At 46.8% G+C, this 21,926-nt stretch overlaps 1 protein-coding gene across 1 annotated transcript; it reads left to right on the plus strand.

Moving 5' to 3' along the window:
- Window positions 1-7,450: 7,450 nt before the first annotated feature.
- mpz (myelin protein zero) lies at window positions 7,451-21,431 on the plus strand. Its single transcript, XM_028427430.1, is given in 14 exon segments — window positions 7,451-7,481; window positions 7,723-7,776; window positions 8,870-8,915; window positions 8,917-9,034; window positions 11,422-11,458; window positions 11,461-11,501; window positions 11,503-11,586; window positions 11,589-11,637; window positions 12,386-12,417; window positions 12,419-12,494; window positions 12,497-12,515; window positions 12,995-13,037; window positions 18,453-18,498; window positions 18,501-21,431. Coding segments are annotated over 14 exon segments (714 nt in total). The 3' UTR covers window positions 18,539-21,431.
- The last annotated feature ends 495 nt before the right edge of the window (window positions 21,432-21,926 follow it).

Here is a 21,926-nt window from a genome sequence, read left to right on the forward strand (position 1 = left end):
AGGACACCTGTGGACATTAGGAGAACCGCAGTCAAATATCAGGTTTCCAGCCATTTTGGTGCCCTAGGTGAGACTTGGTGCGCTACTCTGACGAAGGTTCTATTAGTTCTTTATGGACAGAATTTCTAGGCGAGGGACCGGAGGGGGTCTGGTTCGGGAACCACAGGATTTCATCTCTGTGTTTTGCAGATGATGTTGTCCTGTTGGCTTCATCGAGCCGGGACCTCCAGTGTGCACTGGGGCGGTTTGCACCCGAGTGTGAAGCGGCTGGGATGCGAATCAGCACCTCCAAATCTGAGGCCATGGTTCTGGACCGGAAAAAGGTGGCTTGTCCTCTCTGGGCGGGAGGAGAGCTCCTCCCCCAAGAAGTGTCTGGTGAGAGGGAAGTCTGGGTGTCCCTGCTTAGACTGCTGCCCCCGCGACCCGGCACCTGGATAAGCGGTAGATGGATGGATGGATGGATGGATGGATGGATGGTCTATTAGTTGATTAGTCCGGCCATTTGTGCGAGATTCGTGTCATGACCTGTGGGAATTCCTGCAGCTACTCCTCCAGCACGTGGCGACCCCCTATGCCACGAGCCGGCTCTGCTTACAGGTGCAGCCATGTTGGAAAAAGATGCCGTCTTGTCACCGGTCTGCACAGTAGAGGTCGAGAGGTGAAGCCTCATCATCGTCATTCATGCCTCTGTGTCGAGCTCAGCTGCTGCATTTTACCCAACAAAACTAATTAAATACCAACAAGTGCTCCGTGCTCGCAGTGCTGACTCTAAGCAGCAGTATCAGCTCAGTGAGTGGTTTGATCCAGACTGATCCTTTTAGCCTTAACTTGAATTTGAGCGTTCATGGTGCCAAGAGGACGAGTGTTTTGAGTAAATGCAGTTTATTGATCGGTGCTCCTGTTGGGATGAATTGTTATCTAACTGTTGAGTTTTCATGCAGCATCTGGTGCAAAGTCTGAATATTTATGAGCAAACCTGCAGAACTAATGGCACCCAATCATCCCGAGTCCAACTTCTGTTTAGAGCTAATTAGCAAATGTTTTGGCCTGTACTGATGAGCACACTGATGTTTAGCTAAGAGCACCACCGTGCTCGAGTGCAGCCTCACAGCTGCTGGTCCTGGTTTTAGCGCCGGGGTTCGATGTGCACCCGGTGATCGGTAATGCGTCGCTCCGCTGCAACAGCAGGAACTTCTCACTCAACACAATGAGATGTGGCAGAAATAAATTCTATTTGGTGGCGCTACTCATGTGGCTACAAAGCGGGGCCTTCATTTTTTTTTACAGTTCTGTCTCGTCTTCTGGATATTTGCATGTAAAATTCCAGCCAGGCCTGCAGCGCCCGGCGCAGTGTGCGCCGTTAACAATCGTCACTGTTTCCACATGCAGAGTGGTTTATTTTCCTCTACTTGAAAGCTTGTGAGATCACTGTTTGTTATGCTTCCTCTGTATGCATGTATGCAGACTGCACGGCTGGTGGTTTGCCTATTATTTGTGTGTGTGGGCTGTGTCCTGTGTCTGCTGAAAAGCAGTGAGAAGGACACTATTGTTGGTAGAATAATCATGGAAAACTCTGAATCCAGAACTTGTGCTGGCGCCTGCTGTTCATCTGAATCTTTATGGTTGTTATTCACTTTGTCTTTGTTTCCACCTGTTGGCACTTTAAATGCATCTCACATCTCTTCATCATATCTCATGTATAAATATATATATATATTTTTATCAGAAACAAAGAGCCTGTTGGTGGTGTTGCAGAAATTTGAATTTCAAACGGCAGTTGTCAGTTGTTCTGTTGCTTTAGAAGCTGCAAATGTGAGGGAAGGAAAAGGCGCTAATGGGAATCAAGCAGGCAGCAGACTATGAAATATTGAAAGAAAATATGTAATTAATTCAATTCCATATTGTATGTGTTGTATGACATCATCTCTTGCTGAAGGTCGACCGAGGCAGGTGTCTCTGCCTCCATCTAAGGCCCCGTTCACACTGGCGAAAGTCATTCCAGCTAGAATAGGATTGAGCCCAGACAGCCTTTAAGCTGGATGCGTTCAGACCTATTTTCAAATCTGGCTAGCACACACTTGTGTCCACACTCAATCCGGCTTCATCCAGCGTGTTTTCTGTCCTCCAAACCACTAGGTGGCGCCTCATAATATACAGAGTCCGTTCAGGCTGTGTGCACATGCGTCGTGTGGTTTTATGTCCCGTGTCGCGCCCCGCTAACCGGAAGTAGCATGTCACTAGCTGGATTCGCTAGCCACATTTGCGTTCACACTTGAGCCACATTTGAGCCAATTTGATTTCAATCCGGCTAGATCCACCCACGAGAGGTGGATCTAGCCGGATTGAAATCAAACTGGATACAGCTGGTATCCAGGTGTTCACACTCAAAAAAAAACATCTGGATACATCTGGATAGGCCCGAATCCCGCTTTAGCCAGATTGAACGGGGTATAAGTGGAGAGGAAGCGTCAGAGTTCATGCACACTTTGCGTACTTATTTCCTCTTTGTGTGTGTGTGTGTGTGTGTGCGCTCGCCTGGTGAACTGCCTGTATATATGTGTCACTGATGTTTACCGAGGGGATGGGGGGGGGCAGCTGGTGTACATCACACGCCTGCAGGGCATCTCTGCACAGCGGCCTTGGTCTCAAACAGCTGTGCTGCTGGTTCACATAAAGTAACCCGTTGAGACGCACGGGGGGAGAAGGTGCCGCAGACTCACCTGCTCGCCGCCGCCGCCGCCTTGTGTTGATGTCGTCGTCTGGTTGTTGCTGCAGATGAAGGAATGAAGATGGTGCTGAAAGCGTCTCCCTCTGTTTTTCCAGGATGCATCCTCTGAAGCGGGGTCATGGATCACCTCCGACTGTCAAACACAAAAAAAGAAAAAAGGAGGGCAGCTAAAAAAAAAATATGCCAGGTTTCACCTTTCTCTGTCCTTTTGTGTCCCACCCCCACCCCATTCTCCCACATAAGCTATCTGTCTTGCTCACAATACCCCTTTCTCCACCCTGAGAACAATGCGTTTGTTCTCCTCCACCTCCTCCCCATCCCTCCATCCCTTTCTATCCCTCCATCCATTTGTTCGGTGCTCTCTGTGACATCTCTGCCATGCCAGGCCAGGAGAGAGGGAGGGACAGGCCCTGCCATTGTCCCCGGGCGAACCCACGGAATATCAATAGTGTTTTTCTTGAGCAGGAGCGCCGAGCGTTGGCCAGTAACCTTTCAGATTTGATGATGTCAGGCCTCCAGTTTTTTTTTTCGGACCCTTGAAACCCCCCCTCGTCCTCCAGTCTCCACACTGTCGGTGTGTATGAGGTCCTTCAGCACCAGAGACAGTGCAGGACTGTGTGCGCTGTGTGACTCATCAGGACACTTCATCAGCTCAGTTTAACCAATGCAAGAGGAGTTAAACTGTGCCAACATGTCCCCCAGATTAAAGCGTGAATTATATCATTTATTGTCACTTTATGGGAGCATTTCTGTTCAAAATACTGGTTTTAAACAGTTTACTGAAGCCAGGAGTGGTGTCCTCAATGTCGGACATGTTGTCCTCTCCTTCCTCTGTGGACTTCTTTATGGCTCTGTAACCGCCTCACACTCATTTACAGTCATTCTTTTCTTTCTTCCTGGTGGACAGCAGTAATCATTCCTGTGGCTGCTGGAGCTGTGTGGATGTAAACGTGTTGTATGTGGTTTTATAGGAAAGTGGAGCTGTTATTTTTCCATCATGTCCTCACACATAAATGACAGAATGGACCCCGAGGCTCCTCCGCCGCGTACACTTTAAACTGTCTTGTGACATTTTTCTATCAGCAGCAGCATGAACTTTGTCAGCAGTTTGAAGTGCAGTGGCTCGTCTGTTTGCCTTCACTCCCTGTGTGCTGCCGGTTCACCACGTCTGGAGCACTTCTGAGAGGCACTGAGCGCTGCAGAGCTGGAGGTGCTCTGTCCCCGCTGCCTGGACATGGCAGTGCTGTCCTCATCAAAGCTGAACAAATCCTTCTGCTTGCCCATTTTTTCTGCTTCTAACGTTAACTTTGAGGAACAATACATCCCACACAAGAGGTGATGTGATAACTCCATAGTGTTTTTCACCTCACCTACCTGTTATGTCTGGTTCATATATATCTATATACACTATATATGGTGATTGGGGTGAAGTATCGTAGGCTGGAAATACTGAGGAAGTAAAGTAAAACAGATCCTGTCCTCATGGTACAAGGTGCACCTCTCCTCTCTGCAACAAGCTCCTCTTCTATTTTTAATCATTTGGTGGCGTCCAAACACAAACTAAACAACCAGAGGAGGGTTAAACTAAAGCCGCACAACCATGTTTCAGGCTGGATTATTTCTAAGAAAGTGTCACCTGACTGTAACTCAGTCGATGTTTGAAGATGACAGATGCTTTTAAATGAATATTTAGCAGGTGAGTAGATGAACCATCTGTCACAGCTGATCCCAACCAATCAGGTTAACCAATACTTGTAGTGAAAATGTGTATAATAAAATACAGACTAAAACACAGCCATAACTGCCAGTACTTGCTGTCAGGACCCTGAATGATCTGGATAATCTGTGGGTTAGCTACAATGAAATAAATCTGTTAAGATGGATTTGTGACACGTGATCCAGCTGTTTGGCTGAGAAGTGATGGAGTGTCGCAAGACTCTGCAATGAGCAGACCAGTGAGATGAGTTTGGACCAACGAGTGAAGGAAAAACCGAGAAAACCAAAACGGTGAAAAGTTTTCTCATGTGTTCACGGCTGGTTAGAAACGACTTGATGAATTTATTCAGTCTCCTGTTTTTCAGCGGCCTGTTAACCTGTTAACCCTTGCTGTCACAACACTCCTGTATCTATCTCTGATCCCTGTAGCCTTAACTTTTGACAGTTTTCTGGCCATTTGCTCGCCACGGCTCATTGCCTTATTTGGTTATGGAAATGTCTCCCTTGATTATTCAACCCCTGCAGCGAGACTGAGAGCTGACCTGTGTCGTGTCATGAGGTCCCACTCTACGATGGCTTTATGATGGCAGTGGATGTTGTTTCCCACTCCTGAGAGCGCCGCACTCCATTGGCTCATCGCTGGCGGTCATCAGTCTTATGACCTTGGTGTGAACCAGCTCTCTCCATTCAGAGAAGTCCCCTCTCCACATTAAGGAAAAAAAACACCCCCCCACCCTTTCTGCACATCTGCCAGCCTGTCTTGTGATCAGTGCAGCACTCAGCTGTAACAAACACACTCAACATTGCAGAAAAATTCGACATGGATAGCGCTGACAAGAGCCACTCTAACATCTACAGCTCGGGACGCTTTCCCAGTCTATGATTACATGCCTGCTCTTTTGAACGTGTGCTTGGTATGTTCTAGTTTTTTTTTTTGATCCCTTTGGAAATAATTCTATGTCAAAGAAAATTACAAAGTGCAAAGAAAATATGCTGTGTAAATTAGTACGGGTGTCGAATGACATGCCCTCACCAAACGCAACTGAGGCCGCTGTCTCAGCCCGTGTAAACAAGCTTGATGGGTTACACAGACAGACAGTTGAGATGCTTTCATTTGCACAGTGGCTGAAGCCTGAGGTACTCTGCCTATTCAGTCATCCCTGATAACACCAATTGATATGAAGCCCTGTCCACCTCGATATGACTAAAGTGCAGCTGAGGACTCATGTATAATTCTCTCTAAAAGGAAAAATTCAAAATGGCTCCACAGATCGGGGGTTGTCTGTCTGCTTCTCGCTGGTACCCCTCACTTCCACCTCTCCTCCCTGTGTAATTCAGTAGCAGATAAGCTCTGCCTCTCCTGCATCAGTGTGCTATATCACTGCCAGCTAAAGGAGCGGGGGCCTCCGCTCTCTATATGTGATACAGTTTCTGCCTGCCAAGCTCAGCTGCTGCCACCATCACTTGGTGCTGACGAGTTTGGGCTCTTGCCACATTCTGCACCTGCCAGACTCATAAAGAATCCCCCTGTTTCTCCAGGGGCCCAAAGGCAGGATCTGCCATAATTGTTAAGGATGTCGCGATTTAGACGTTCAAGCCAAAGCTCAGACAGTTGATGGCGCCAACAAGTTGGCAGATGGTCCGTTTTGTTCAGCTGATCCGTCAGCAGGGGTATTTGAGGTGTTGAGATGAATGAGTGGTTGTGATTGTCACAAGTGGCAAAAAAAATAAAATAAATTAATGCCGCAGTCTCAAACGTGAGCACGAGGCGATCTGTCGCTTAACGCTCTGCTGCTGCTGCTGCCGCCTTTGGCAAAGAGCTACCATTCAATGGAGAATCTTGGACATGTAAGATCGATAAGTGTGTTGAAGTGACTCCACAATCTCTCTCTCTCATCCTACATGTATTCCTAAGAGAGAGAGGAAGGAGAGGAGGAGGAGGAGGCAGAGCATAATTGATACGATTTACACTTCATGTTGAGTGTATCCAGTCTGTGTGTTTGCTGCAGACCTTTAATTTGTGCATGTATTCACTATTACTATCCTAGCGGCTAAATGAATGCATATTTATGACGTGTGACAAAATGATGGAATCAGGCCTCCAGAAATGAGGCTTTTGCAGAAATCTGACTCCAGCATGTCCGCTCATTCAAGCCGCTGCTCCTTCTCTCATTTTTGTGTCTGCCTGATGCTGCTTTACTGTGAGTTCTCGGCGTCTCGTCCTGTCCTCATATCAACCCATCTATATATAGCAAGTCTCTTCTTCCCCCCCTACACACTGTCTGTGTTACTGGAAAACTAAGGAGTGGGCGCTTTGCTTTGAATACACAGCTTTGTCTGCGCAGGAGGAGAAAATGAGGCAGAGAGAGGAAGAAAGCGCCATTGACAAACACCAGTCAGCCCCTGTCCCCCTCTCTCTCCATTGTCTCCAAGTGCTAGACGTCAGCAAAGGCAGGAATCTGGAGAGAGGGAGGACAGAGAGAGGAAAGACAGATCGAAGAGTCGGGGCTTTGTTTGTGGCCGCTGGCCTCAAGGCCGGTGAAAGTGCAAAGTGAGGAGAAAGGGGGGGGGGGCGTTGGGGATGGAGGAGAGAGCACTGGATTGACCTCGCTGCAGGTTCCCTCCTCCCTCACTGTAACAGGAACCAGCCTCCCACCGGTCCCCATGTAATATTTACATACGCAGCAGTGATCACATACAGAGCAGATGCAGACGGTCATAGCTCTGCCTCACACAACACACACCTCATCTGCACCTAAGTGCTAATAGCATTCCCTCTCAATCATGTCATGGCGAGGGTTAAATCTAACACATTCATCATGCAGGTTTTTATGGATTCACCCCAAGTTGCCTTTTGTTTACACACTTAATTCACCTGTTACTGTACGCCCCCCCCCCCCCCCCCACATAATGTGTGTTTATTTGTTTCAGTGAAGGGGGGGGGGGGGTCACAGAGACAAGTGGCAGGAGGAGTTGAGGTGGTAGTGGAGGAGGGGAGAGGGTGGAATGGGCCGGGCCCGGGCCGGGCTGGGCCAGGGTTGAGGGGTGTGGTTGGGTATAAACCAGGGTACAGTGGGTTTTCTGTTGTTGTCCTGTGTTGAAGCCCTCTGTCCTGCCACCCCACCACTCGTCTTGTTTTCTTTCTTTCTTCCTCCTCCTTCTGCTCCACACTCCCTCCAGAGAGAGAGAGACTCGTCCTCGACAGACAGCTCCTGCCAGGTCTGCGGCTGTCCGTCTTCCTTTTTTGTGTGTGTGTGTGAGGAGCGCTCCGTAAGAAGCCAGACACCATGCTGACGTTTTGGCGCTGGCGTCGGTTGTCCTCCTGGGAATAGGTAAAAAAAAAAAAAAAAAAAAAAAAAAAAAAAAAAACGATATAAAACTCTTTGTTAATTTCATGTTGATGAAAGAATCCCTCTGTGAATCACATCTATGAAGATGTAGAAATCTCTGCACTGATGTGGGGTTAAAGGTTAAATATTCTCTCTTCTGTTTGTTCTTGATTGCTTACCTGTATAATCTTAATGACAATAAGAAGGGTTAATAGCCTCCATTTAATCTAGATGAATACAACGTGTTTTAATTGATATCTTGGCATTTGCTGCATTGATTTCATCTAAAAGGCCGATCGAACACCTGTTGTGGACACTTACAGTAGAGGTAATGGCCCGGCACTGTCCATCTGTGCTGCTCTCATAAAGCAGGTGTCGCCAGGCTTGCACAGTCAAAGAGCACTAATATTGTGACTGTTTTTAAACTGAAAGGTCGGCATGCTCTCCTGCAGGCTGCCTCCTCTCCTCCCTTCCTATCAGATATTGCAGATTTTTGTCCGAATCTTAATGAAAATGTCGGCCGTGATTTCATTGACAAGTCTGTGTGTGGGCCGGCCTCGCTCAAGGATGCTTTGCAGGGAAAGCTGTTACTCTCCGGGTGCTGAAAAAAAAAAACAAAGGGCGGAAAGCTCCAGAACACTTGGTGCTGACAGAGCTGAGAGGATGCTGCGGGTGATGGTGGCCTGAGAACAATATTCATCCTGTTGGGAGGCAGGGTTCCTTCGGTGGTAGCTCGGCGTGCTGAGTGCATTTTCCAGGGAAGTTCAAACATTGATTTTTTTGCAGCCAAAAAAATCAAATTAACATTGATCATTAAATATTATTCAAGCAATAAACAGAGCGCATGATTAAGGGGAATTTATATTAAATGCAGAAAATGGATGATCCTCTGACTGTTAAATCCATCCACCAATACTCCGCCAAATATTTGCTGTGTGTCTGAATCGATGGCAGGTTTCACTGCACTAAATGTGCAGTTTATTTGGATTTAGTTTAAAGATTACAGGGAGATGTTTCAGTTTATAAAACTGTTTGAGAATAGATCGCTTTCTGATGTATTTCTGTCACACTCACATCTGCTTTGTGTGCCTCCCAGTGCCCGAGCAGTCCCAGGCCATAGTGATTTACACTGGCTGGAGAGCCATGCATGGTGGGCTCTGACATCCGGCTGTCCTGCTCCTTCTTCTCCTGGCGCTGGACCTCGGAGGACGTCACCTTCTCCTGGACGTACAGGCCTGACGGCTCGCGGGACAGCATTTCTGTAATTCACACACACACACACCTTAGATGAACGCTGCTCTTGATAGGACAACAAAGATATTGTAAGCGATAGAAAACACATCTTTAAACATGCTTTAGAACTCATAACGCTGCTGGTTTCATTCACTTTTACCACCTGCAACAGCTGCAGCCGGCAGCTGTTTGGCAGAGCCCCACTGTAATCTATCTGTCCGGTATCAGGCAGCAGATACTGGGAGGTAAAGAGCTTCCTCTCCTCCAGTCTTTTTTTCTGTCTTCATTTGCTGAATCACATTCTTATGTTGTTTACTCCCACTTCAAGTTAACCTTTTGTCCCATTCAAGAAGCTGTTAATAAATATTTATGAAGAAGCACAAACGTCCTGTTTGCTCCAGATTTCCCAACAAAACCTAAAAAACTCTTTTTGTTTTTATCTCTGCTGCCGCCACCGAGCACAGAGCAACATTCAGGAGAGCAGGTGTGGTTGTCTGGACACAAAAACAATTAAAAGATCAGCACAGACAAATAATAGTTAACTGTAACATAAGTGAAAGAAACTTTCTCCCCTAATCTCCTCACCCTTCCTGCTCTTTAATTTCACTCTCCCAGCTCTTATCGTCCTGCCATCGTCCTAATCTCTCTATCTGCCCGTCCTGGCTGTGCCTCCCTCTGTCCACCTCCCTTTAATCTCCTCCTCTTCAGCTCTCCCTTCTTTGTCCCTCCCCTCCTCTGTCATTATGTCCCCCTCCTCACCTCCTTCGCCTTCATCTGTCTCCTGCAGCGCCCTCACTTTGAAACTAGATTTCTCTTATCTTCTGTCGCTCATTTCATTCCCTGCCTGGGCAGATTTACAGTTTCATACGTCTATCTGTTTTCATGGAGCATCTGTCCTTTCAAAATGCCATGTTTGATTCCCGACATGTTGGTATGGTATGAAAGGTCGTCTGTAATTCATAAGTGACTGGCTTGTAGCGATCACAGGGCTGAAATCTTCATTTAAAGATGTGTGGTGAGACGGTTAAAACTGAGTTTGACCTTGTGCTTGTCTGGGACAAAGCAGTGATCGCACCTCTCACTTCATTTAAGCTTCTACCAAATCAATAAGCATCATGTTTAAAAATCAATTTACTGTGACGGCACTTTCATAAGCTGTCAGAAGCCACATCAGAAGGCCTGGGGTTATTTATACGTGTTTAATACAATATCTCATTTTGGTACAATACAAAACACCTTTTCTATATTTTACTTCTAATAATTTCACTAAAATACAGCAAATTGTCCCCGGTCAGTGTCGATCAAAAGTCATTTCTGTCCAGATCCTTTTTTTTTTTTATATTCCAACTTCCTTTAGTTTCTGCAACAGCTGGATCTTAGTGTTTGTGTCGCAGCTACCGCATGGTACCCATCCAATGACAAACACTAGGAAAACACTGGAACAAGGACAATGACATGTGACGAAAGAGCCACAAGTAAACCTGAGAGCAACAAGAAAGAGGAAACATGAACCAAACCAGGAAACAAACTAAATAAGCTTCTTTAAATCCACAGAAAACCAAAGATCTGCTCGGAAAACAGTTCAGGACACCATCAGTTCAGGACACCATCAGTTCAGGACACCATCAGTTCAGGACACCATCAGTTCAGGACACCATCATTGCTTTCACTGTTTCATTCATTTTCAATTAACATGAATGAAAGGAGAACTCACGGCATTTTACCATCAGAAATCAGATACAGTGACGACATGAAACTTTAAATTAGCATGTTTGTTTCAGAGCAATCCAAACAGGCTCTTTCATTATTATTAATAATAATAATAATACAGTGAACTTATATAGCTTTTTTACGATGCATTATTCATTCACATCACATTCACACAGAGTGGCAGTGGTAAACTACAGATGTAGCCACAGCTCCCCAGGGGGAGACTGACGGAGACGTGGCTGCCAAGGTGCCTCTCCGACCTCTCCGACCACCGCCCATTCATTCGTACACATTCATACAAGGACACACAACAATGACTAGGGAGGAGCTGGGATCGAACCTCCAACCTTCCAGTTATTGGACAACCCTGCTCTACCACTGAGCCCCTGCTGCTGCTCTCAGAAGGCCCAAAGAAACAGTTTAAATCAGAAACTTTCTGAAAACAAGCAAAGTTAGCAGGATTAGGAATATGGTCAGTTTTCATTTCTTTTCAATCCTCCATGCTTCAGTGGACACGTTTCCTTTAGTGCTACAAATATTGATTTCTAAGCTGTACTGTTGATGCGTTTATTGACTAGACTCCATTTGTTATGATCCAATACATGAAGATGATAAAATATACATGGATCTTTAGCTGCAGCAGTGAACATCATCAGTGTCAGTACGCATATTACGGTACACTGTCCACTCTGCCCTCCTCCACAGATCTTCCATTACACCGGTGGTGCGGCCTATGTTGACAACAGGGTCCATTTAGGGACAGACTGGACTTGTGGGGAACCCCGCGGCCGCCGTGACGGCTCCATCCTGATCAAGAACCTGGATTTCAGCGACAACGGCACCTTCACCTGCGACGCCAAGAACCCCCCCTGACATAGTTGGGCCGGCCCTCCAGCGTCCGCCTGCTGGTGTTCGAGAAAGGTGAGGTGGGAGGGGGGGGGAGGGAGGGAGCGCTGTGGGTCCTGAAGGGATTTGACAGCAACATCTAATTCCCAGTATGTAGTAAGTCTAACGCCCGTGTTGCTTACATCTGCGCCTGCTCATTAGCTTTCCACTGAGCCCATATGGCATATTTTGGTGAATTTTTTTAATCAGATGCCAACTGTTCTCAATTGTTATTATAATCATTCTAAACTCGGAAATTAATCTCAATTTCACCGTGCATCAGACGAGAGCGAGAACTGTGTTCAGACCAGTTGTCACGCTGCCTCATTTAGAATTCTTCACACCTCCTGTTAAATGAAATCAATTACAATTTTATCTCTTTCTCTATTTGAGATTGCTATCACTGCCTCCCTCTCACTTCTTCTTCTCCTCCATTTCTCTCTTCTTTTCCATTTTGTATCATCTTTCCACCTTCTCCCTCCCTCGTCTCACCTTTATTCTACCTTATCTCACAGTCTCTTCATCTACTCCTGAGCCTTTCCTGCGCCTGTATCTGTTACTTTAATACAACCTTTATTTTACCTTTTTGCGTTCCCTTTCTGGTCTACTTTCATCTCCTATTCTCCATCCTCCACCTCCCCCCTGACAGCATCGTGTGTCTCTCTTCCTTTTATTTCTCCCAACCTCCACCTGTCACTTCCTTCCCACTTCTTCCACCTCGGATTCTCTGTACCTGCCTTCTTAACCACCCCTCGTCTTCTCTCTCTCTCTCTTCCACCTCCAGTGCCCATCCAAGCTGGCGTGATCACAGGAGCCCATCATCGGGGTGGTGCTGGGTCTGCTGGTGCTCATCGTGGTCATCTACTACCTGATGAGGTTCCTGGTGGCGCGCCGCGTTTCAGCCTCAGCGTCAGGTCAGTGCCCGGCCTGTGGCCAGCGGCTCTCTGCCAGTCCTGTCTCTGCCAGGGCTGGAGCTGAAGCCGGAAGCCCATCCCTGGCACGGACACCTGCGTGGCCAAGCTGGCGTAGGTGCTGCGCCACGATTTGATTAAGTTAGCTGTGCGAGATTTAGATTTGAAGTTAGTCAGCTGGAAAGAGACGGATAATGATCACTTAAATAGCTTTGATCTAGAACAGTAGGTCCAAATCAAGATGATAAAAGCGGGGTGGAGGCGAAGGTTGATCATGAAGACAGTGGATCCATCATCGCACTGTTACTTTTCCAATCTTGTATGATCTGAACACATCTTGCACCTGGGGGCAGTGTACAGACAGGGCCAGTAGATTAAGTTGATGTTCTCTTTATGATAGCTGCCAGGCAATGCTGCCCTGTGACCACTGGAGGGAGAGATGGAATCGACATCCTGACATTGTCTTTCTTTGTCCCCTCCAGCAAACATGGCAAGAAAAAGAAAGAGGGATCACAGCAGAGACAGGCAAGTTCCTGCTCTCCTTCCTCCTCACCCCTTCTTCTTCTTCCTGTCCTCCATCACATTCACACAATCCTCACACATGCAACAGATTGCTCTGGCGTCATATTCAGACGTTGACAGTGGAATGATGTCCTTTTTGGAGGAATTGCAAAAGCATTCATTGTTTGTTTGGGCTCAGGAAACGTGTTGTCAGAAGGAATATTCATCTATTCTGTGGCAGCGCTGCCGCACAATAGCACACATCCGACATGACAGTGCATAACGGCAACAGCTTCATAATCGCATTCCCTCCCAATGGCGGTCCAGGCAGCAGCTCCAGTATGCCCTCACACTTAGCCGACTCCTCCTCACAGCACCACATCAACAACAAAATAACATGTCATTCAAACTCTGTCTCTAATAACAGTGTTCAAGCTGTTGAAATTCTTGTGCTGCCTCAGCGTTCGAGGTGCGTTAAAGTAAGTACCGTCCCACCTCTCGCTCTCCATCTCTCTCTCTCTTCTTCTCTTGTGGCCCTCACCCCCTACTTCAGTTCCCTGAGGGGGGCCAAACAGTGTAACCACGGTAAACAGCCAAAGGGGAAAAAGAGAAAAAAAAAAATCAAACCAGCCACTGTGAAATGGCCGAGACCAGGTTACGGCACTAATGCTATTGCTGCATTGAATGGGACCGTGATTTGCTCACAGTAGGGAAATGGACGGTAGCTGCTGATTTCGCTCACTGGGAGTCAAATGAAAATCGCTGGGCCTATTATGGTCTGGGCTGTTATCAGTGGGTTTACACTGCTGCGCGCCAAGGATTTGGGGTATTTTTTCTTTTTTTTTTCTTTTACCCAATCCTTTCCTCACGGGAGTGTGATCGCCTCAAGTGGTGGATTAATCAGACATTTGTTGGCTTGTATTCTTTTGTGAATACAAGGAACCGGGGCGAGTTCTGTTTGATTACGCTGTGGTAATGTGGGGGCTGGATGGCTGCAAGGGGGGGTGTTTTGTAATCAGCTGTATGCCTTGTGTGCTGATAATGGAAAAAAAAAGGCAAGTCAAGGTAGATGAGAGGTGACATTATTGTGACAGGGAGTCATTTATACCCCGTTCACACTAGGAGTGTGAACACCTTAAATCCGGCAGTATCCAGTTTGATTTCAATCCGGATTGGCTCAAATGTGGCTCAGGTGTGAACGCAAATGTGGTTAGCGAATCCGGCTAGCGACATGCTACTTCCGGTTAGGGACATGCTACTTCCGGTTCACACGGCGCGACCAAGCAGCAACCTTCGGGGCTCAAAGTTGAAGCCCATGCGGAAGTGTCAAAACTTGTAATTCACGCCGCAACAGCTGGGGGTTGGCTCCAAAAGCGAGTAATTTCCCATAGACTCCCATGTTAAAATGGCCGACTTCACAGCAGAAAAGAACATGTTTACAGCCTGGTACAAAAAAAAACCACTCTGGTCTCAGATGATAGGTTCTCTTCTGGTGTCAATGTACGGGGGGTGAATTTTTTTTACAACTCACTTGTTTCAATTGTATTCGGACTTAAATTACGCATAATTATGGGCGTTGCCGCTTGAGTGGGGGGGGGCTAACGTAAAGACGAGGAAGAGGTGTGTGTTTTGTTGCCCCCATGGTGTTAACCTAGGGGGCGACATAGCTCCAACCAACCTCAAACAAATGCACTGGTCTCCCTGGAGCCCCTCTTCCTTCCTCCCTCTGTCTTCTCCCTTCCTTTCTACTGTCGTATGATTGTCAGGTTATTCTTGAGCTGCAGTCAGTTGCTCTCAAGTGCCTGCGGCGGGTGACAGTGCATATATGAATAAATAACTCGCCGCCAAAAAGGACACTGAAATATTTGACAACGTTGTCATTTACAGTTACTCTCCTGCAAGTCTCTGCATGGAGGAGGAAAAAAAAATACACAGCAAAAAAAAACAGCTATTCCATCTGAGCTCACACTCCCTTATTATTTTGATTTTTTTTTTTCCCCACCCTCTGAGTGGATTCCTTTTCTTGTAGCTATGCCGCACACAGAGCACTTGTGGGATTTTACAGCATGCTCATAAGTGGTTGTTTGATCAAATAGCCCTTATTAGGAGGCTCTGCTGACACAACACAATTTTGTATCAGCCTCGCCATCTTGGTTACTTTCTGTTTGCTGGGCTTGCACTACAATCTCCAGAAGGCTCTGGGATGAGGAGCCAGAGAGGGAGTGAGTGAGACAGAGAGACAAAGGAACCCTGCGGTGTGTGCTACTCCCCATTAGGTGGAGTTGTGGAGGAGGACTTTACCCAGCAGGAACACACATCAAGAGAGGAATGAACGCACTACCACACACACACACACACACACACACACACACACACACTGTACTGGAATGATAATTGAGTTCACTCGGTATCGATCTGGGCTCACACACACACACACACACACACAACCCACCCATTCTTCTTTCCATCCCCCACTTGCCTCCCCCTCCCTCACCTCACATCACTTCCTCCCTCCCTCTGTCCCTCATTCTGATTCCTTTTATCCGGTCCCCTGTCTCCCTCTCTCTTCAGTCGCATTCTCCTCTTCTTCTTCGTCTTCTTCTTCGCCACCTCCTTGCCTCTCCATGCCTTTGACTTCCTTGCTGACCATAAGAAGCATCTGTCTGTATTTTCCTCACTCTCTCCTCATCCTACTTCCACCATCTCACTCCCTTTCCAGGTTTCTCTCCTCTCCCCTGTTCAGGTATTCTGGGTTCTGATCAGCTTTGGTTCCAGACAGAAAATCACTACCTCTCGCTCTTCATCTACCACTCAATCTCCCTCCTCACCTGTCACCTTCTCTCCTTAGTATGCAGCAGGGGACGTGGCCACTTACCTACCTCTCTGCCTCCACCACCAGCCCTTCCTATTTTTTCGCCACTGTACCCACATTTCCTTTGAAGTGTGTTTGCAACCCCTGTAACAAGGGTGATACTGCATTCTGCTTAAGCAGGCTGGAGCGTGTTGCTCATGAAGCGGGGCCTGTCATTAGCGTGGGAGATCTGCAGCACGAACTTGAGCCTATCATGGGATGCATAATAGTAAACAATACAGTGATGTATGCCAGAATGTAAGTATGATGGAAGGTAATGACACCAGGATGGCCCGTGCTGCTTCCACCCTGTCAGGCTGGGTGTTCAGCTCTGCTGTCTGCGTATGAGCTGCTTTAGCACAGTGCATAATTAAAGATGATACATTTTCTAATGCAATCAGTGGGGTATTATTAGTCAAAGCTTCAGTGGGTAGAAACAGCCTCTGGTGTACGTTCTGCTGCTGACTAACCTGATGTATTGCAGCAGAAACATTTCAGTCTTCAGCCTGCTTCTCTGTCTGTTCTCCTTATTGCTACATCAGTGTACTGACCTGTGAGTTCAACCTGTGGAACATGCACAAGAGTAAGGATTCATTAAGCTCCATCACAGCTTTATCGTGTGCTTTTTGATAGGTTAACTCGCAGGTTAATACAGTATATTGTGAAGTGTTGCCCTGACCTTTCATTGGTCCAGTCCTTCCTGTTGGATTTGTTTAAAAACTCAACTGAAGCCTCACTTCTTCTGTCCTCCTCTTCCTTTTTATGGATTTCTTCTTGTGGATGTTTTTAGACTTTGCACAGACAATATTCAGAATGAGTGGGAGTGAATGGTTGGGTTATATAAGTAGAATTGAAATGAATATTTTAAGTCAATGCTGACCTTTTTGTTAGAAATATTTATACATAAACACTTGTCTAAGCAGGGCTGTCCATGACCATAGCTTCAGCAAAATTGTCTTAAAATGGTTTGTCCCCTGCTTACTTAAATTATTTATCAATAGCTCAGTTATAAACTTCACAAATATTTAATTTCTTCTTGGCTCTGCTGTCATTCACTCCTAATGCAGTGGGACATTTGTATCTCAAAGAGGAGCCATGCACAGTATTCAGTTAAAGTGTGACGTGTGGGTCAAATGATGTGTGCACAGAATCCGAAAAGTTTTAAAATATTCAATCATCATTGCACAATTTAGCACAAAAGACAGGAAGTTCAGTCTGCCCCACACAAAAGAACACTATCAGCAATTGTCACAGCATTGAAATTGATTCATATTCATCCAGGTTTAGGTCTTATATTACGTGCATGTGTGCAGTTCAGATCTTAGACTGATTAGGCAGAAAGTCCAAAATCAGTAAGTCACTTCTATCTGAGCAGAACATCAACATATTTATTCCAGGTGAAGCTTAAATATGGTGCAGTTCCTTCAATGGCCACTAGAGGCTGGTTAAAAAAAATCCACATTAGCATGGCCATCTTAGAGGTAGGGTAGGAGATTTCATTCTGATGCACTTTTTGTTAAATTAGTGTAACGTCTCTTTACAATCCGATAGCAACCGATTAGTTCGGCAGTTTCGCTTTAAAACGAAGAATATGAATCATCTGTAGAAGCTATAAAACGCTAATAACATCAGCCAATGCTACGAGGCACACCTGCCCGGAGTTTTGGCTGGTTGTCACTCTCTTCCTGCTCTGTGCACCAGAGAGGTACGTGCATGATGGCCGAAGTCACAGACTGGTTGGGAGGCGTGACCTCGGGGTGAGCTCCGAGAAAAAGGGGCGTGTGTTTACTTTCAAAATCTGGCTGACTCTCACTGAGTTTTAAAAAATTCTCCTACTCTACCTTAACAGATGCAGACATATCCACCGCCTAGGTACAAAATTTGGATTTTGTCTCTCTTAAAATCATTTTTCCTTTTTTGTTTTAATATGAAGTACCCTTTAAAATTGCATTAAGGGTTAAACTTCACACATGATGTCATGGAGGGTTTGTACTCGACCTTAATGGGGGATCAAACTTTGACACCAAGGTAGCACAGAACTTTTATTTTTAAACATGGCCTCATTTAAACATGCTGGATCCCATCCAGAAATGTCTAAATTTCAATGCCAGAAATATTTAACCCAACGTGTGCATGTGTGTGTATGAATGTGTGTGTTTTTATTGATCAACTGTCACCCAGTTGTCACAGGTATGGAGCCTTCCTGCCACTGTGTCCCATCCTAACGCACGGTTACCTGTTTTGTCCCCCCCTTACAGCTCTGGACACCGCCCCCTCTCACTTGCTACCCCCTCCCCTAAAAAGGACTCTCTTGATACCTCCCCCCCCACCTCTGTATGTCTGCCTGTCTCCTCTTCTCAGCCTCCTAAATGTGTTTTTCTCTCCTCTTCACACAGCTCCACCCATCCTGCTAACCCCATACCTCATCCTCTCACGTCTAACACACCTGAGTCACCCGTTCCTTTCCCTCTGCATTACCACCACCTCGCTCTCTGTCTCTCACACTCTTTCCCTCACGCTCCTTTCCTCCTGAAGTGACTCTCCTCCCCTGTTCTCCCCCCCGCCCCCTTCTCCCTCCTCCCCCACAGGGCCCCGTGGCTCCCGCCGACCCCTCCAAGGTGAAGGCGGCCGCCTCGGAAAGAAGAAGCAGGAGTCACGCAAGGATAAGAAATAGGATACGGGGAAGGGCTGGGGCGAGCTTGCCAGTCGGCTGCTCCAGCCCGTGCACCAGGCGGTGGCGAAGGCCCAGCCCAAGCAGCCGCAGCCTCAGCGAACCGTAGTCAGAAAGACAGAGAGGGTGGGGGGAGGAGGGAGGAAGGCCCGAGCCGGGTGCTGATGACCATCGAGCTGGAGCTGACTCGCAAGAATGGGGAGGAGGAGCCCAGCGGTGAGGGAGGGACGGGGACGTCCAAACCGCTTGACCTCCTCTCCCGCCTCGCCAATCAGCTCACCTTCAAATAACAGACCCATAGGGAGGCGGGGGGAAGCCAGAGGGGGAGAGGAGGGAGTCTTCCAAGATAAGAGAGTGGGAGATAGCAAGAGAGTTAAACCATAACCTACTTTATACTTACACACAACGCCAACCCGAGTCCCCGAATAAATGAGTCAAATCATATCTGCTGTTGTCACAGGCTGATGACTGTAGACGCAGCTATATGAGCAGAGATCTAAGATGTCGTGATAATCTCTTACACCAGCCGGCATCCCCAACACTTTTGTCAGGTCATAAGATATGCCATTTGAAGCGAGACCCTGAGACGGCTGGGTTTGATAACAGCATCTAAAAAAGCTTCTCCCCGGGTTTTGCCTTTCTGGTTCCTTTTATTGTGATCCTATCCACCTTAAAAAGCTTCCTCCAAGTGCGTCCGATACGCATCACCAATCCTCAGCTGCGGGGACAAGCCAATTTGCTTTTCTTTTTTTTTTTCTTTTCTTTTCAGTGGCGACGTGTCAAACCTCCAACTTTCTCTGCTCACACTGATCTTCATTCTCTTTCCTCTCCGATCCCATTTCTTTCTCCTTTCACTGTGAATTTTCTGACTTTCTTGTTAATTCAAATTACAGAAGTGATTTATATGCTAACTGCTCTATCCTGTTTCTCTTCTTCTCTCACTTCCTTTCCCTCTTTTCTTCCTCCTGTAGATAAAGGTCTGACTTCTCCATGACTGCCTCCACTCCTCTAGTCTGCTCCCTCCTTTTCTGCCCAGCCTGATGCACCCCCCATTATTTCCTATTATCTCTACTCTTTCAAGACAGCACTGGCTGTAAGAATAGTCCTACTATATCAGTGGAAACACTGTCAAATAATTTTTACAACGCCTCATCAGAGACCCCATATGCGCTCATTGGGCAAACTGTAAAACTGTTTAAGGCCTAACTACGCACATAACTTCCTTAAGAGGAACCCAAAAGACATCCCTGTGTGTTTAGAGTCCCCTGAATCTCCCCCTGCCCTTAATGTTTACGACTCTATCGCACACCGAGCGGAGCTGTGAGTGCACTCTGGACTTCAGATAGAGAAAAAGAGAGGAGAGTGAGAGAGAGAGGGAGAAATATGATTCCTGCTCTCGGCCGGCACAGATAGAGGTTCAAGCCCTCGAGCTCGGGGTGATTCAATCCTCTCACATTTGAGCTAATGGAGGTTGTCGCTGTGTCCCTGCCCTGGCTAAAGGGGGCTATTTCTGGCCCTATAAGAGCGTGCAGGCTTACTGTAACAGCTGCACATTTTTCAGCCAGCAGAGGAGTGGTGGTGGTGGTGGTGGTGGTGGTGGTGGGGGAATGCGAGCGGAGCGGGTGCTGATGGTTGTGATGGTGTAGGGGGGGGGGGGGTGCCTGCTGCTGTGCTGTTTGTGAGGCTGTCTGCTGTTGACTCGACGGCCGGTGACTGACATCCTGGAATGACGTCACGGCCTCCCGCCCCCCCTGAGGGCAGGCGGACACTCTCAGGAGTCTTGACAACAGGGCTTTACCAGAGAGAGGTGCAGCTCTAAGAGTTATTTTAGGTCCAGTTAATCCGCCTGCACGTTTCTCCTCGCCAACCCAGGGCTAATTATTTTAGCGTGTGCTGGTAACAGGATATCTCTCTCTACATCTCCCTCCCTGCCTCCTCTGCTGTCTTCACTCCGCTGTTATTCTCTCTTCATCTCTGCACCCATCTTGGGAATCATCTCCTCCCTCCATACCGCCCGTTTCGTTCTCTCTGTCCTTATGTCTTTGGCTTTCTTTATCTCTTCCTCTTTCTGCCATCTAGTGAGTCTGCACTGCATTATTCCCCTACAGAAAAGGCCTATACACAATCCACTCTACACTTTAAGCCCCTCCTTATCTGACTCCCAGGCCTGCAGCTCAATGCTGTGCTCCTCTCTGTTCTGTCCTTCCTCCTCTTCCCCTAAACTCGATGATGGGCATCTCTCCCTCTGTCTTCACCATCAACAAACGTCCTCTCGCTTGCCCTTCAAACCACAGCTCCCCTCTGAAGGCTGGTCCCATTGACAGCCTCCCTCCCATCCTTCTCCAGGCCTTTACTGTCTTTTTTTTTTCTGCTGGTTCGAATGCCTGAACCCTCTCCTCTGCCCCCTACTTGTCAGAGGAAGGAAACAAACGGGCAGAAATTTGCCTTGAAGACGCCAAGCAGAAACTTATAATCTAGCTAGCTCTCTTCGGATCGCAAATCCAGTGCGTGTTTTATGTATATTTGTGTCACAAAACCCTCTAAGTAAAGCCAATAATGTTTTCTGAGACATGTTTTCCATGTGCAAGAAAGCACGTGGAGAACATGTTTACTGAAGCAGGGAGGAAATGTAATTGTGTTCTGTAGAATATGCTATTACGCTTCCGACCTGGTGTGTTATGGAAGGTGCTGTGTGGCTTCTGTCCCTTCTGTTCGTCTCATTCAGGGACGAAGGGGAAATTGAGGTTAGTGTCGAGGAGAAGATGAGGGTTGGATAAGGGTTCAGTTAGCCTTAGATTCAGCACGATGTGACTGGGGAATTAAAAAAAAAAAAAAAAAAAAAACAGGGAGGAAGGTGCTTGCTGTGGGAGAAAGCTTTGGAGGAACAGACTTATCTGGTGTGTTAAGTCCTGCCAAAAATCCATATGTATCACTACAGATAGAGGCTGCTCTTCCCCCCAGAGCTTTCTTTTAAAGGTGCTCCTTCCCTGAGCCAAAGATGGATTGCGATCTGCGAGCTTGATATGCAGGGTGGATAGTGTAGACTTGAATGTTCCTTGTAAAATTCATAACCGGAATGGAGGTGCTAAAAAAATCCACATCTTTATAACTGGAGATCTGTGTCACTAGTCGCTGTTTAACTATCCAGTCAAATGGATCAGTTGGAATGTTTTCTTCTTGTTTTCAGCAAAGCCACACAGACACCTGACATAAGCATTACAGTGCTTTTTAAAAAAAACGTTTTGTTTGTATGTATTTCGGTCTGTATTGTTGCACAGTAACATTCCTTCATTTGAAATGACTGGAAACCCTTACTTTTTTTATATTTATTTTAATGCTTGTGGAGAACTAACATTTGATGTCTGTGTATAATGTGTTGTAAAAAAAAAAA

The sequence above is a fragment of the Parambassis ranga genome, chromosome 17, assembly GCF_900634625.1.
Source record: "Parambassis ranga chromosome 17, fParRan2.1, whole genome shotgun sequence".
Classification (NCBI taxonomy): Eukaryota; Metazoa; Chordata; class Actinopteri; family Ambassidae; genus Parambassis; species Parambassis ranga.